This window comes from Lonchura striata, chromosome 3 (genome assembly GCF_046129695.1).
Source record: "Lonchura striata isolate bLonStr1 chromosome 3, bLonStr1.mat, whole genome shotgun sequence".
Taxonomy (NCBI): Eukaryota; Metazoa; Chordata; class Aves; order Passeriformes; family Estrildidae; genus Lonchura; species Lonchura striata.
Genome location: NC_134605.1, coordinates 19950151 through 19966854, shown reverse-complemented (window position 1 = coordinate 19966854; position 16704 = coordinate 19950151). Strand labels below are relative to the sequence as shown.

The 16704-nt window shown below is 41.5% G+C and overlaps 1 protein-coding gene across 1 annotated transcript in view; it reads right to left on the bottom strand.

Annotated features, from left to right (window-relative positions):
• MSH2 (mutS homolog 2) overlaps positions 1 to 16188 on the bottom strand; it is a 46340-nt gene extending 30152 nt beyond the window's left edge. Inside the window, exons 1-6 of the mRNA XM_021540177.2 lie at positions 15950 to 16188; positions 13746 to 13900; positions 13085 to 13363; positions 12623 to 12769; positions 11480 to 11629; positions 8557 to 8690 (exon numbers count right to left, since the gene is read on the bottom strand). Of these exons, the coding sequence (XP_021395852.1) occupies positions 8557 to 8690; positions 11480 to 11629; positions 12623 to 12769; positions 13085 to 13363; positions 13746 to 13900; positions 15950 to 16169 (1085 nt within the window). The 5' untranslated portion in view covers positions 16170 to 16188. The remainder of the gene's footprint in view (positions 1 to 8556; positions 8691 to 11479; positions 11630 to 12622; positions 12770 to 13084; positions 13364 to 13745; positions 13901 to 15949) is intronic.
• Positions 16189 to 16704: the final 516 nt, after the last annotated feature.

The window sequence follows — 16704 nt, the reverse complement described above, 5'->3', positions numbered from 1 at the left end:
GGAACAGGGAAGCAACAGATTCTTTGCCACTCTACACAAATTTCTGAATATACTATTTGAGTATTATGTCAAAGGCCAGAGAGCAAATTAAAGCCCTGGAATTCTATCAGGGGGACCAGGCACAAAGTAACTATTTTTTATAAAAACCAAGCATGAAAAATTTTTTACAAAAATCAAGCATTGAAAGCTATGGCATATATTGACAAAAAAGACACATGTATTGACTATGAGGCAAGACAGTAAGATCAGAATAAAAAATAAACCAGAATTATCAGGAAAAGCAGTTAAAATAACACAGGATTTTTTTCCTCACAAGATACTTATCCAAGTCTGATGTCACCAATAATTCATTATTTTTGCACAAGTGCTTATGAACTTTCCAGTCTCAGCAGATCAAGCAAAGTAGAGACAATTCTTCAGCTGACAAATAAAATATTTGGTCTTAATTCTTGTCAGCAAAGTACCACTTGATGCAATTAAGTCTTTGCTCCTGAAGCAGACTGCTGCAACAGCAATATTTTTAGACCCTGAGGGAAGCGAGTGCCTGGCATCATGCTGAAGAACATGCAAATAAAGCAGCACCACAGCAGCAGAGCTCTGCTTGGCCTCCTGGAGCCAGAACTGAGGAGCAAGTGCAGGACTGTGATGCAGGAAGAGAGGGAGAAGAAGGGAGAGGGGGGAAGAGAGGGGGGAGAAGAGAGTGGACAGAAGGGAGGGGGCAGAAGGGAGGGGGCAGAAGGGAGGGAATTATCTTTCCTCCACCTGCAAGGCAAGGCTGGCAGCTCTCCCTGTTGACACCACCCTGCACATGGCCAGGAGCTGCAGGGCAGCTGTGAGCTGCGCTGCAGAGTACAGGGGGGAGCCTGCAGGAGCATTTCTGCAGGCAGGAGGTGACCAGAGCTTGCCAGGGCTCCCACTGCTTCTCTCCAAGTGAGGCTGAAGGCCACCTACAGCAGGGCCACGGGGACATCTCCCTGTCACCACCTCCTGCTGAGGGTTCACCTGGGACTACTCCACATTCCCATGGCAGACCAGCCCTGGCTCTACAGAACTCGGGTCCTGAAAATATCAGAACGTTTAAAACAAGAAGTGTTGCTCCCGTGTCTAGATGCTGAAGAAACTTTATACACCTGTTCATCCAAATTACACCTACACAATCACCCCAGTCACACTTCAAACCAGAACCAGGTGTCTTTTATTTCCCATTCCTCGGCCTGGGTGTGTTACATATAGTACCAGTCACTATCCTACTGATAGACAATGAAAACAAACCATTACTTCTTTTTCCCAAAAGCTGTATTTGCCAAATAAGAACAAAGTACTTTCTAATTGTACTTTTTAATTACTACCAAGAGCTGCCACTCAACCCAGTTTTATTTAACAGCCCTATTTAGATTTGATCCTACTCCCCTCCTCTTTCACAGTTCAGGAATAACAAAATTATTACCCCTAATGAATTAAACAGTTCACCTGAAGAGGAACTAGCATAAAAAGGGGAAATTCTCACGTTATAGTAACACACTACTTCGCAGAATGATAAACAAGTGTTCCCAACTTTTAAACATGCATGTTTATAGAAGGAAACCAGAGTATCTACCAACAAAGTTGAATTTTGAATATTCAACACAGCAAATCCTTTCCCACCTCAAACCCCATTGCAATCTTGCTGGACTAAGCAGCCTCTTACCCTCAAGGAACTGTACACACAAAAGTGATATGAGGATAGCTCATAAAACAAGATGTATCTCCTAAAATCTTGGTTAGAGACAAATTTTTTGTCTTCCCAATATTTATTTCCATACATATAGTCTTTTTCATAACATTTTCACAGTCTGTTTTCTGTAGGAGCCAAAAATATTCTAATAGCATATTCACAGCAATTTATCAGGAAAGCAGCAAGTTTACTGAGCAATGGTAGTGCACGGCTCCATTTCACAGACTCACTATTCCAATCCAAGATCGGCAGATATCCATTCTATCCTCCTGCAGCAAGTTTGGCAATCTAACTCACAACATAAATCAACTGGCATAATCTCAAACTGCCAAAGTACCAGCAGAAAGCAAACTCAAGTCAGATGATGAAATCTGAACAAATCCTGGCTTCTGGTATTTGTTGACCTGCACTTAGGATGCTCATAGTAATAGCAGCTCATGGACCAGCTGCAGAGGAGCAAAAGGATTAACTTTCCTCACTTTTTCATGGACTAGTTTTCATCAGGTGAACAAGCCAAATCAAACTGATCTTTAGCTATGAGACCAAAAAAAAAAAAAAAAAAAAAAAGGAAGCAGGAGGTATGGAATACCCCTTTTGGCAACTGCCGAGTTTTGCTGGATTATTTACTATCCAACATGACACTTTGGTTGTTTAAGCATGATAATATCTCCATCAAAAGATGAACGAGTCAGCTACAGGAGTACCAGTGCCAAGTACAAGGGAACAGGTGGCAGTCCACAGTTAGGGAAGCATGACTGAACCCTTTGATTTAAAGTGATTTTAAGTGTGAGCCATCCATGAAATAGCTCAGGGCTACAGGCTGCTGCATGGTGCACAAGAGTCAAAAACAAGTGAAAAACTTTCACACTAAATCCTGAAGACCAAAGAAACCCTACATACAGCACAGAGAGTGTGAGCAAGTGATAACGACATGAAGGCAAAAAGAACCTACTTTGAATAAAGGCAAGAACAACACAGTATTTAGGATTTGAGACAAAACAACAACTGCCCATCTTTTAGGAATTCCTAATAAACCTCCATTTGGTAACAAAGAAAAACTAAGAGGATGGAGCAAGGACTCACCAAATACTACCCAGTCATGGGCACCTTCATTAAACCCAAATAGTTAATGCTCCACCCAAAACCTGCCAGAGAAACCCAAGATGGAAAGCAGCAAAGGCTGTTTCCCAGCTTAATGCCTTAAGCCATGGAGGTTTTCTGCCAGTCTCGCTTTTTAATTAAATATGGCATTTTGGGATCCAGTGATAAACCGTATTACTGCATGGTCTTCAAAGACTAGAGTCAGCTGAGGAAAAGTTATTTTCATTATTATTTTTTTGTGCTTTATTCCTTACAAGTTTCCATACATTATTAAAATTAAGAGGTTACATTTATTACACTACTCCATGAACATTAATACCCTTTTAAATTGCTAACCTGTGCATTTCTTTGAGCTTGCGCAAACTAAGAGCATACTGAACAAGTTCTATTTCTTAGCTGTTGAAAAACAAATATTTCTTCATTTGCATTTATTCTGTACAGAAGAAACTCAAAACTGTATGTCAACAAACATTAAAGACTCCTACAATCATCATACATGATAAATGAAATTAAATTACACGTCAAGACAAAATTTTCTTGCCAAGAGCTTCCATTGCAGTGTCCTAACATGCCACCTTTCTAATGTTCTTGGACATAAATTAAACAAAGCAGAAACAATAATGTGGTTCCTGTTCTTTCACAGAGAACACACCATATTCCTGTATCCAGTGTTCAAAACAGTGACTACCAAGGACACTGTTACAAACCTCAGAGCTTTGCACCTGTGCATATTAAGTTTCCATACAGTCCTGAATACTTAAACACAGATTCTAATCAAAATTTAACTATGGCAGAAAATGCCATCCACCTCCTTTTGGCAGGATGAGAGCCAAAGAACAGTGTGGCAGCTACAGATTCACATTTCCTTAAATAAATAGCAGTTTCATCATGTCTTACAAGTCTGAAAACCAATCTGACATTTCAATCAAATTTTAGTTGAATTTTTATTTCTGTTGAGCCTCAAAATACAGAGACAAAAGAAATTACTAAAAGCTTAATCCTTCTATTTATTTTGCACCAAGTGAGGACTTGTGTGGAAGAAGTGGGTGAGCTGGAAGTACCAACTAGGAGATACTATGACTACCTGCTCCAGTGCTGCACCACTCAATGCCACCTGTAATTTACAGATCTGCAACACTGATTGCTGATCTCTGACTCAGAAGACAAATGATCTGGACACAAACACCAACAATGTGTTTCCCACACCTGAAGGTGTCATGAAAGGAGTCTTTTTTTCAACTCCTCAGACAAGAAAACTAAAAATAAGTCTTTCTGCAACACAACAATCTAAGCCTTTGGATAGGTTTTGAGAGCCTGGGATTTTGATGGCCATTCCTTCCTAGAGACATGGCCTGTGTGATGTGTGCTTGACTAGTAGAGCTCCTGTTTAATGTCTCTAGACAGCACTCAATGGCAACCTCAGTTTTAGAAGTAAACCCAAAAGAAAAGAGAGGTAAATTAGTAGCTTTGAAAACAGTAAACATAGGTGAAGAGGGTTAAAGAAGAAGCATTGAGGACTTCAAGCTCCAAATATTCCTCTAGGGAACTGAGTGATGGTAACTTTTGGAATGACAAAGGTGACATTTTCCTAACATTTCCAGAGGCTTACTGGAAGCCAACACCATTTTCATGTCACTGGAATGACAACTTCTTTTATGGGAAATGTTTATTGCACCATGATCTCCATGACAATAAGAAATCACATTTCTGTCTTCAATTCTGTTCAGATTCAATCTGTATTTCAGAAGCTTCCCTACAGGCATTAGGAGCACTCCCAGTGCCTAAAATGCATTTTAAAGAGGTCATTTAGACAAATCTCCAAGCTGGTGACATCTTCCCCTCCCTTAATGACAACACAGGCCACCACCCACTGCTAATGCAGCTGCCTGGGCTCAGTCTGTGGCTCTGGAGAGGTTCTGACCTGTAAAGGAAAGCTGCAGGTCTTTGCAGAGCTGCTAACCACAATGACAAAAGCAACAAAGACTATCTGCAATGCTTTGCAGGTTAAAAAAGAACACGAAAGTAGTGAAACCTTAACAGCAGAACAATTCCCAATGGAACTGCAGGCCTCTGGTTACAGCCATTGCTCAAAACAAGGCTAACTTCAGTCAAACACTGAGCAAGAACAGAGATCCCTCCACCTCTCTGAGCACACAATCCAGAGTTTGACCATCCTCATGCCTCACCCAAGGTGCTCCAAGAGAGCCAGGGCCTTAGATTATGTTTCTTCTTGTCTCAAGGCAGCAAGTTAGGGTTGGGTTTTCTTTATTTTTAAAAAAACTGCTAATTAAATAATCATGATGCATGAAAATGTTCTACAAACTTGGAAGTTTTACCCTTCTAGCCATTTATTCACCTCGAGCTTCCTGACTCTGCCAGAGACAGGATTTGTTTCTACCATGTGGCCTCCATGCAGCATGATATTTAGAAAGACAGGAAGAAAGCTCAAAATAGGCTGGGATCAGAGCAAGTGATGTTTGAGTACAACCTTTAACTCCTCTGAGACCACTGCACCTTTTCCATGGACACAGGTACAACCACAGTATATATAAAGTATTTAAAAGCTGATTTGGAATCTTTTATTTATGTGTATAAATGTCAAATAGAGTTTATCCCAAATACAAAAGAAAAGTTAAATATATTCAGCATGAACTCTCTTCTCAGGACACAACAGAACAAGCACTATTTTGCACTGTGCCACATTCCTCAGACTGGACAATAAACATGACATACTGAAGCTGCCTGCTGTATTGCAGTCAATTTGGTTATGCAATTAATATTTGTATTTGCACATGCTGGCTTCTGTGACTCTATTTTAATTTCAAATATGCTGACTATGAGACAAGGAGCAAGAACCTCATGTACTTGCCTTCTGAACATACCACAGAGGAGAAGTAGGGCTGTATTGTGTATACTTATGACTGATAATTATTTTTTTTAATCAAGAAAAACCAAACAGACACTAGCAGAACCCCAAGTCTTACAAGACAGGCAGCTATCAGATGCCTCTGTTTTTCAGTTCTCATCAGGAGTTGCTCCTGTCAGTAAACACCATTTTATCTGAAGTATGTGCACCATGTACTTTAATTTGTGCTGCTACTGTTTCAATAGTTAATATGGACTGCTGATTCAACTCTGCGTTCCATTTATCCACACATGTTAACAACACACTGCAGATTACAAACCACTGGGGGAAGTGGATTCCTTTATCTCCAAAAGATTACTTGCACCACCTGCAGGTCTTAGCAGAGGGTTACAACAGTCTAACTTGTGAAAAAAAAAGATAAAACTTTCAGACACCAATTTTATGCTCTGGAACAACAGTTAAGTCAAATACCTCCTGTATAAGCAAAGCAGGAGGCTTCCTTCAGAACTGCCACTGAACATCAGTCCAGCTTGGGCAGTTCTGCTTGGTTGGAGGAGTTTTGCTCTGGTTAGTGTTAAATGGGGTCCTTCAACATGGCACACTCCAAGTAGCTCCCCTTGATGACAAAGGAGACATAAAGAAACAGCAGTCCAGGTATTTCCTTCTCAAGCCACCTTATGGTCTAAACTGTGGCTTGCAATCCTTAAAACAGCCACAATATACTGTAAAGTCCTCAGAAAACAACTTGGCAACTGCATATCTTTCAAAAGATATTTAAATCTGTCAGTACATCTCACTAACAGCTTATCTTACCATACTTGTTCCTTGGGATTAAAAAAAGAACAGTCCTACACCCTTTGAAAAGCATAAAGTTTGGGAGGATGAAACTTACAAGTAAATTACATTGCTTTTATCTCAGAGAATTGAGCTCATCCAAGTAGTACTTGAAAGCAAGATGCATTCAGACAGAACGCGGCAGAATAAAGTGTCAAGGTGTCTCTATGGTATTTCAGTGCCCATTAGTAGAGGTTAAAGCAAAGTACTTCTAGCAAATTGCAGCTCCAAGGTCTCTGCAGCTGGGCAAGACACAGGAGGTTATCAGTGGACTTCTTTCAAATTCATAACACTTGAATATGCTGACCTTTACAAGCTTCACAGAGCTTAACTCCATTTAATTACTCCCCTCCTCCTTTAAATACACCTCTTCCAACATGCAGCCAGCATTAGCCACAGAGAATCACAACACAAAATACAGAATTGATAGTAACTCAACAAAACAGGTCAAGTTACATTTTCTGCCTACAACTCAACCCCAGTTTTATAAAGAAAACACTGTCTCTTCCAAACTTGGAAGATTTCTGATGTACAGTAATAAGCAAACATGTCTCATAAAAGTTAAAATTTCTAATGTTTACTTTGACATAAGAAAATTACAAGATGGGACTTCTAACTTTCAAAATTTTAAAAGCAATCACAAAATTAAATTTGGTTCAGATCTTAGGATCCAAAACTGACAGACAAGTGATCTCGGGTACTTAATCAAGAACTAGCAATGAAAGCTTTTGTAACACATGCTGTAAATAAACCTGGGAGCAAATATTTCAGTGTCACATTAACAACATTTCTAAGTGGGCTCTGATCAAGTTACTACACACCATTCTCCAAATGATGAGGAAAAGCAAAAAAACTTGCTGAAAAGAAGCAGAATAATTCAGTCTCCAGAAATATAGGAGAAAACGATCATCCTGATTTTGGCTGGCACAGAGTTTACTTTTTCTCAGTAGCCTGTACAATGCTGTGTTTTGGGTTTTGCTTCTCCTCCCTATTCCTCCAGGGAGGTGAGCAGACAGCTCTGTGCTTAGCTGCCAGCTGGACTTATACCACAACTACTCTTTGCATAACTTATTCAAATATCAGCACGTCCAAGCCAAGATTTCTTCTTTTGGAAGTAGGGATCTGTGCCCAACAGCATATACAGACATATCTGCACTGCCTTATCTGAAATATGAGCCTCAGAGAATCTATCAAAGTTGAATTCAATTTTCCAGCCTCTTCTGCTTTGTCAGGATACACTTTAATACATGTTTTATAGTGCTGGTTGCTAGCGTTGCATGAAATTTGGGTTTAGATTATTAAAGGGTGTATATATAGGACTAGTTTTAAAAACTGTGTAACCTGTATTTGTGTAGTGAACATACTCAAGACAAACACAGTAGGAACACAGCCCTTGCAGTTTTCCTCTCTGAAGGACTGAGAATAATCGCTGCATTCTCAGCAGACATTTACCAGATTCTCTAAGGCTTATCAACCGATACTGCTACCTCCTGGCAGGGCAGCCACACTGTGACAGAGGACAGGATCAAAGAGCAAGGAAGTAAAAGCCCCCACAGTATCTAGGCATGATTAGAGTGGCCTACTGTAACCAGAAGTAGCTTTCTTCTGGGAACAGGAAGACGTCACAACTGCTTAATTATTTGGGTGTGTTTTGTTGATTTTTTTTTTTTTTTTAACTGGTAAACTTGAAGCAACATCAAAATACTATTAAATAGACAGAGCATCTGCATGTGAACAAAGTCAGTGAGTGGCTGCTGCACTGCCTTAGCCTGTAGCACAGCATCATTCAGATCATCCAAACATATTGTACCTCCTCTTTAAAATGTATAATTGTATAAGGCATTTAATTTAACAGTAACCTGTCAATTTGCATCTCAAGGAAAAATACATTCTGCTCTAACTGCACTGCATTACAGGGTAGCACACAAAAGACTCCAACCACTAATATTTCTTGGTTGAGCATTCTGTGCTTAAAGAGAAAGGGCCTTGTATAAAATAGTTACTAACATGTTTAAGTCTATTAAACACATAATACTGTTACCTTTCTTCAATTCTGGTCTTGTCCATAAGTGGTTGCTTGATCCACTGATTGACTAATCTTTGTCCTTGAGGGGTTCTGCATTTATTCAGTAAACCAGCTAGAGACTGTGCAGTATTTGCATTTTCTACAGAACTCTGGAAAGAAGAAAAAAATATAAAGGAAAAAAAAAGGAAAAAAAAAGGAAAAAAAAATTAGTTACTGAAGTTTACTAACACCCACTGAATGACATACAACTATTTAGGAACAGAACATGTTTTTCTTCCATTCAACTTGGCACTCACCAAAAATGGTAAATGAAACAGTGCAGCATTAAAGTACTTACATTTTGGTCCCTGTAACATGGGAAGGAAGGAATGGGTTTGTCTATTTTGCAACCAATCCTGACTGAACAGCAAAGTTGAAAGTGTAGCTAGCCATGGGTCAGTTTGCACTTTGAGTAGCAAAAGTGATAATACATCTACATATTTGCTAGTTTGCTCTTCTTAAGGTCAAAAAATAGGGGTTCTGTCCATCACAAAAACGCAGCAAGAAACTGGACTTAAGTTCAAGGGTTTGGTTTGAGAACTTTGGGGGTTGCTGGGGGGGAACAACACAAGAGAATCAGGCAATGGGGAAAAGCAGTTACTTGAATTCTCTCAAGCTTCCCCAGATCATCTCTGCAGTGCCATAAACACCTCTAAATTTAGCTCTGTTCAAATTATAGTTCATTACCCATAATTCAGGTTTAATGCTAGCTGGACTCCAGACAGCCTTTTGGGCATTTTTGTTGTGGTTTGGTTTTCACACAAACAGCTACGAAGCAAAATTTTTTGTTAATATTGAACAAACAAGTTTGTGTCAACTCTTGACTTTGAAATTAAAATCTCAACCCTCTCTACACAAGAAAAGCTGCAACCAAAACAGCAAGTAACCATTCAGGTCTGGATGCTCCTGTATGTAGAACTAGAGTCACAACAAGAGGAAATGAATGCCATGAGAAGCAATACTGACACATTCAGCCCCTGGAATACCTAATATCTAAAGTGTATGGGCCTATTCTCAGTGTTCTGGGCAGTATGATATACTAAAAACTTCTGAACGTAAGGAAGTGCCACAGAATACCTACATATATTATACACAAATCACCTACTTCAGCACAGCCAATGTTTAAGGTACAGTACATTCCATAAAACCAACTGCATCTGCTGCACCGTAAAAACTTTACCTACACACCTCACAGAGCAACTCAAATTACAAAATAATTTGACTTTGCTTTACTGCTGTCCAAAAACCTTCACACACACATCCTACCACACAGGCAGCTTCCTGCTCCATGGAAAAACCTGCTCTGAAGACACAGGTGTGTATTTCCTATCACAAAACATGTAATACCTGCAAGGACTTGTAAAGGAATGTAGCTAAAACAGAACTTCCTAGAACACCCTCCATAAAGCTTGAGAAGAAATGTACTTTTTGCTTCATTCCCTAGAGAGGTGCTTAGCAGCAGGAAATACAAAAAAATTTTTAAAAAATCAGAACATCTCTCTTCAGGGGCTAACCAGCTCAGATGCTGAATATATACTCTGTTTTCCTGCAGAATTTCTTTCAAACTAAACATGGGCCATAATCTGTGATATCTTCTTATAAATCTGAAATGAAAGATTAGGAGCAAGCCTAATAAAGATCATTAAGCAGGGCTTACTAATGTGGAAACAGGAAAAAAGGCTGATACAACACATCACTTTGAGTCCACATTTTCCTCTAACTATAGAAATGGGCAAAGCAGAAAAACAGATTTGGCAGGAGGTATGAAGGAGTCTGTCAACCTGTCTGGATTTGTAGAAAATGTGTGTAAAAAAGGTAAAACTGTCGTCAAAACATGACAGTTAACAGGACATGGTGCTTTCAGGATGTTCTCAAGTGCTGTCCTGTTCACTGCCAGCCCTCCCTTCCTGACATCACTGGCATTGCTCCTGCCATGTGCTACATGTCCCACTAACACCATCTAACTCAGTTTTGTATTCTTTTCCCAAGGACAGCACTACTGTTGCCACTTCCCACCTCCTTGATGATCTTCTCTCTCCTACATTTAAAATCAGCTGTCACAGACTGAAAGATTATTCCATTTGCCATCCGTATGGCAGTTGTCTTCTGTTAAGTGGGCAGTTTTACTTATCTCTTCCACAACCAGTCCTCTCTCAGGGGAGACATCTGCTGATAACAGGCTATTGAGTGTCACTGCATGACTGATAAGAACTGAAACATCCCATTGTAAGATGCTCCACCCAGAGGGAGGAGCCAAGCATTCCTACCTGGATATAATCTTGAGTTTCTGGAACACCAGCATGGTTTTCCTGCACTGGATTTCCCAGAGGAACAGCTGCCTCTCCCACTGCATCTTCAGAGCAAGACTGTACCCTTTCTACAGGGTCACTGCTCCAACAGAACCACACCTGACACTCCAGGAGGAATGCAGCCACAATTCCCAATTGGACTGCAGCCAACACCCTGTCTAACAGGCATTCTGACTCAGTCAGTTTACTGCATTGTTTATTTTATCTTTTTATTTTCTTTCCTAATAAAGAACTGTTATTCCTGCTCCCATATTTTTTGCCTGAGAGCCCACCCTAATTTAAAATTTTTTACAATTCAGAGGGAGGGCATCTATATTTTTTTTCCATTTCAGGGGAGGCTCCTGCCTTCCTCAACAGACACCTGTCTAAACCAAGACATAAACCAACAAGAAACAAAAACTAAAAAGGTGGCAAGAGTATCTAAATGTTTAAAACACACATTGCAGGAGAGTAACTTAGAACAAAGCTAAAATGTAGAAGTCACCATTAATCAGGATGTGAGGAATTGCAGTTGGGCAGTCAGGCTCATTAGTATGCAGCTAAGTAATTAAGTATATTGTAAGCCAGTTGCTAACTCAAGTATTTCTTACCTGAAAAAGGTTGAGGGCTTGAACAGCTGCATTGTCTAGAACCATATATTGACTAAGATCAAACGTAGTCAGTTCAAACTGTCCAAAATTAGACTCATCTGACAGCAACTCCAAAAACTTGATAACAGCTGACAAAGATGAAACAGCAACCTGAAGTTGTTTAAAAAAAAACACATCACATTCTAGTTAGAAAGACTCATGAATCCAAGAGGATTTGATAAATGCACCTAGAAAATTACAGCTGGGGAAGACTTTGAGCCATGTCAATTTTGGCAGGGCTGTGAGAGACTCATCCTGTTTGACAAGACTTCATTTCCATAGGACATTCTACAGCACTGCAGCATCTTTCTAGGCAGGTGCAAGAACAGCACACGAGCCATCTGCATAATCTGATCAACATAATGAAGCTGCACACCTTGCCAGCTTTCCAAAGCTGTTATCAGGATGTTTCCAGCTCGGGAACACAAACAAGTTATACTGCGCAGATAAATGAGATATGCTGGATCATCTCAGGACATGGTTTCAGGGTTAGTTTTCAGCCAGAACAAGCATCTGATCTGACTCACTGCACAGCGCTGCTGAGTGCCAGCACAAAAAAGAAGCAGCGTGACTGACTTGTTCAGCTGCAACACACTTCAAACAACTCTAATCTGTTATAAAATGACACATTAAGGGAGCATAATTGCGAACCTTACACCTGCAGTGAACATCAGCAATGAAGGACATTTTAAAACTTGTTTATCTCAACAAATTGCCTCTTGTTTGCAGCTAAGAACAAACATGCAGGCACTAAATCATATACTTAAGCCAAAAATATTATCATAAACATTACTCTGTTTTCAAATACCAATTTTCCTATCATGCAAAATAACCAGAGTATTGTATTTCAGTCCTTAGGCTAGATAATTATGAACAGGAGGCACCACTTCTGCAGTCTATTTGCTTACCTATTAGAGTTTCTCCTTTAAAGCCATAAATGAATGGTTTTCTCCATTTTTTCCAAGAGCCCTGGTACCCAGCTCTGACAGACCCAAGCTGAACAGAACTGCTGAACACTTCAGCAAGAATGCAGAGGAGATCAGCTCACATCAGGTGCACACACCACTTCACTTTTTAGAAAGAAGCACATTGAACACTGCTCACCTGCTTTTCCATCTCTGGCAGTGCTGCACTGTTCAGCTGCTCTTCCTTTTTCGATTTCAACAAGCGATTGAGATCCTGAACAGTATCTTTTGTTGTGAAATCTGCCTTCTTCCTGTCTGTAATCAGGATTCCCCCCCTCTGAATGACCTGTTGTTCACAAACACACACATTTATCAATTAATTTCAATATTTAAGAGACAGTTGTTGACCACATAGAAGCAAACCCCGAAGTTATACTTATTTCCTTCTAGGGTGCAGGGAGAGGAATGTCAAACAAGATTTTAGAACTTTTGTTGATTAAAGGGCAAATAAATCAATAAACAACACATTTTGCATGCATAAATCAAAAATTCCTCGAATTTAGATACTGGTCTTTCCTTGGTCTTTCCCCAAATCAGAGCCTGGTTAAAACAAACTGAGCTTTTTAGAGGTTTTGTCTGTCAGCCACAGCGGCTCCCTTACTTGTCTGAGTTTCCCCATCTCTCCAGCAGTCTCTCCTCCTGGCAGCACACACTCCTTCGGGCCCAGTTGAACCAGTAGAGCTTCAAGGTTGGAGAACTGATCATTATCTGGGAACTCACAAACACTCAATTTTCTCAGCGTAGTGTCGACATAGCCCACTCCTACTACTCTCTGCCCATCAGCACCAGAGAGCTTCACCCCCACAACCCCGATGGCTGTGGACATGTCATTGTTGGCAAAGAGAACTTCTTCAAACTGGGCAAGATTTCCTGGAGAACCCTACTTAGAAAAAGAGAAATGCTTTTTTAAAAGCAGTGTACACACACACTTTCTTTCTTTCAAAATAACAACTGGTTAAATGAAGTACTGAACAGTCCATTCATATAAAATACACAATTATTCTGGTTTTTAACCATTTGAATTTTACATATCTCCTACACAGAGGAAAGCACTTCAGGTTTCCTTGATTTCCCAACCTATGGCAAAGACACAGGGCAAGCTCTTTCAGCCTTAGAGTAGTAGAAAAGACAGTGATATTGTATAACAGCTATATAACCAAAATATAACAATCGGGTGTGATTTTTCATCATTGGTCCCTTAAAATCCCAAAACTCCAAGCAGGAAAGAGCTCACAACTATAAAGAAAGGTTGAAAATTGTACCTTGTAAGCTAAATACCAGTCATTTTCTTTGACAGATTTGCTCCCTGCTTTGTTCTTGTAAACTTCAACTCTGTAATGACGAACCAGAAGCAGGTCCCTCACAAAAGATTCAAAGTTCATTTTACTAAGCACAACACTCTCAAGCTTCTCAGTTCCTACCAAAAAAAAAAAAAAAAAAAAAAGAGGAAAATTATGAGATACCTGAATTTTTTCATAAAGCTTATTTTCTTATTTTTTATTATTAAAATCCCCAAGAACAGCTTTCAGAAGACACTGTCTTGAATACCAAAGAAGCAAACATGTAGAATCCATGAAACAATACAAATCCACAACATTCAACTGATTAATAATAATGAAGAAAGCATACTCTCTCTCCAAATAAAAAAAATGTTCAATTCCTAATTTAATTTAACAAGTACATTAATATATAAAAAGGGCTATGTTCCTCTCACCCTTCCACTCTGACAATATTCTTGACTTGTTTTACTGATTAATATTTCACACATTTTCATTTAATGAGGATTAGAAGTCTGCTACAGGTTCTTCTGCTGTACATCTTTTCTTTCCAGGACAAGCAGCTTCTGTTCACAGAAAAGACTGCCACCCTATTCACACTCACACAGCACGTGTCCCAAGACATTCCCTTTTATCATAATTTAGCCAGTAAAAACAATATATAATAAAAAAAATTAACAGTTTACATTAAAACCTAACTTAGGAAGTGCCTAATTGACAAATTTTTTGCTTCTGCTCTTGTATGTGCAAGCAGATGATGCAGCTGAACAAATTTAATTCCATGTAGCTGCCCAGAGGAGCAATACCACTTCTGCCTCCCCAACTCCAGCAGCAGCCTACTCTCAGAACAAGGTAATTCCACTGCTGAGCAAATGGGGATTTCAGGTGAGTACATTCAGCTTTATGCCAAGTTGGGAAGTGGTGTCAGACTGGTGTCAGACACACCAGAGTTAGATAAGACACCAAGCACAAGCAACAGGGAGAATCACATCTCTCTTCCAGCAGCATGGCTTAGTCACATTTCAGGCTCTTCCTCCCTTTCCATCAAAAACATTAAACAGTAAATTTTCACACCCATAGGAACTTATGGGCTTATTTTAAGTAAGATTTTTTTCATTTTCGTTCCCCAAACATCAAGTAAGATTTTTTGAAAGGGGTAAAAAAAACCCTCATTCTACATAATTATATTATCTTTCCCAGTGTAGAAATGTCCCAACAAAGCACAATTTTTCTTATTTTTTCAGTTGAGACAATACACTAGCAGGGGCTGGGGAACATCTGACATTCGTATGTACTTTGAAATCATCCTAAAAGCAACATCTGCAATTTTATGTTTTTAGTTGAATGTGGTAGAGAAGGCTTTAGAGGGTTTAAAACTGGGGCTGGTAGTCATGTGATTACACCTGCAAAATAACTTCTAAATTGACTACAACAATACTAGTGATGCATGTCTCCAGTCAGGAAGACACATCAAGCTTTGGGGAGAGCTGAGGTTTTTAAATATTCTTCTTTACCTATGACCTCATCAACCCCCATTAGAAAGGAAAAGGCATATGAGAATGTCATGTTTTTAATGCTGCTGCACACACACAAAAAAACCTTGATTCATATTTTGCAAAATCTGAGCCAATAACTCAGCAACACTGTGCTCCTCGACATTAAGGGTTTGTACCCTCCGACAAGATAATTTATCTTAGTGCTCTTACCCCTGACATCTGCAAGCTGCCCTGCCTTATACCAAGCGATAAACGAAAAGCAACACGGGGTGAACAGAAGAGAAAAGCTTATCAAACACACAGAAACATTCGAAAGTAAAGAACATCACTCAGTGATTCCCGGCCTCGATGAACCAGAGCGGACACGGGAACAGGGACACCTCTCAGCATCTCCCTTCCCGCATCCATCCACCCCGGGAGGGCGGAAAGGGACCCGCAGCACCGCCCGGCCTGAGCCCGGGCACCGCGCTGAATGCCGCCCTGGGCCCGAGCCTCGGCCTTGGCAACCGGGCTGCCACGGGCTACCGGGGGCTGCCCGGGGCCACCGGGGGCTGCCAGGGGCCACCGGGGGCTGCCAGGGCCACCACCGCCACCTCCTTCCTCCGCTCCCTCCGAGGCCGGGGCAGGCGGGCCCCCGCTCCCGCCGCTGTCCCTCCCTCAGCGCCCGCTCCCGGGGCTCCCCCGCGCACCCACCCGGTGCCCCCGCCAGCTGGCGGATGACGGCGCGGGTGCGGAACAGCTCGCGGGCCGCCAGCCGCGCGTCCGCGCCGTGCACCGTGTAGTAGTCGCCGCGCTCGAAGAAGCGCACGGTGGTGTCGGGCTTCTCGGGCAGCGAGAGCACGGCGCGCACGAAGCCCGCCTCGGCGCCCGCGCCCTCGGGCCACACGGCCTCCCGCGGCGGCTCCACCGCCATCTTGTGCCGCCGCTACCGCCGCCGCTGCCTCCCGCCAAGCACGCCGCGCGCGCCGGCGCGCCAGCAGCGGCGCCCAATCGCCGCGCGGTCCGCGCCTCGCGTCACGCCCGACCCGTCCCGCTCCGCCCAATCGCTGCGGCGCCCGCTCCGCGCGTCACGCCCGCCCCCATCCCGCGCCGCCCGCGGTGCGGCAGCGCGCAGGCGCGGCCCGTCCCGCCGGTGCTGCGTGGCCGGGGCTCAGTGCTGCGTTCATCGCGGAGTTACAGACTCCCTTGGGCTGGAAAACACATGTTATAAATGGATGTGATTCGTGCTAGCAAAATTTTAATTATATCAATAATTTGGGAAAATAATTGGAAAAGTATATGTGAATAGTGGTATGAAGCAAATGGGTTTCTTCAAGAATACAGGTGGGAAACAGGATGCAGGAGTTGGATTCGGCCTTGGGAATGGAGGAAATCAAGAACTGACTCCCAAACCAACTGGCATCAACTGAAGACAACTCCCAGAGCAGGATGGATCTTGAATACGAATA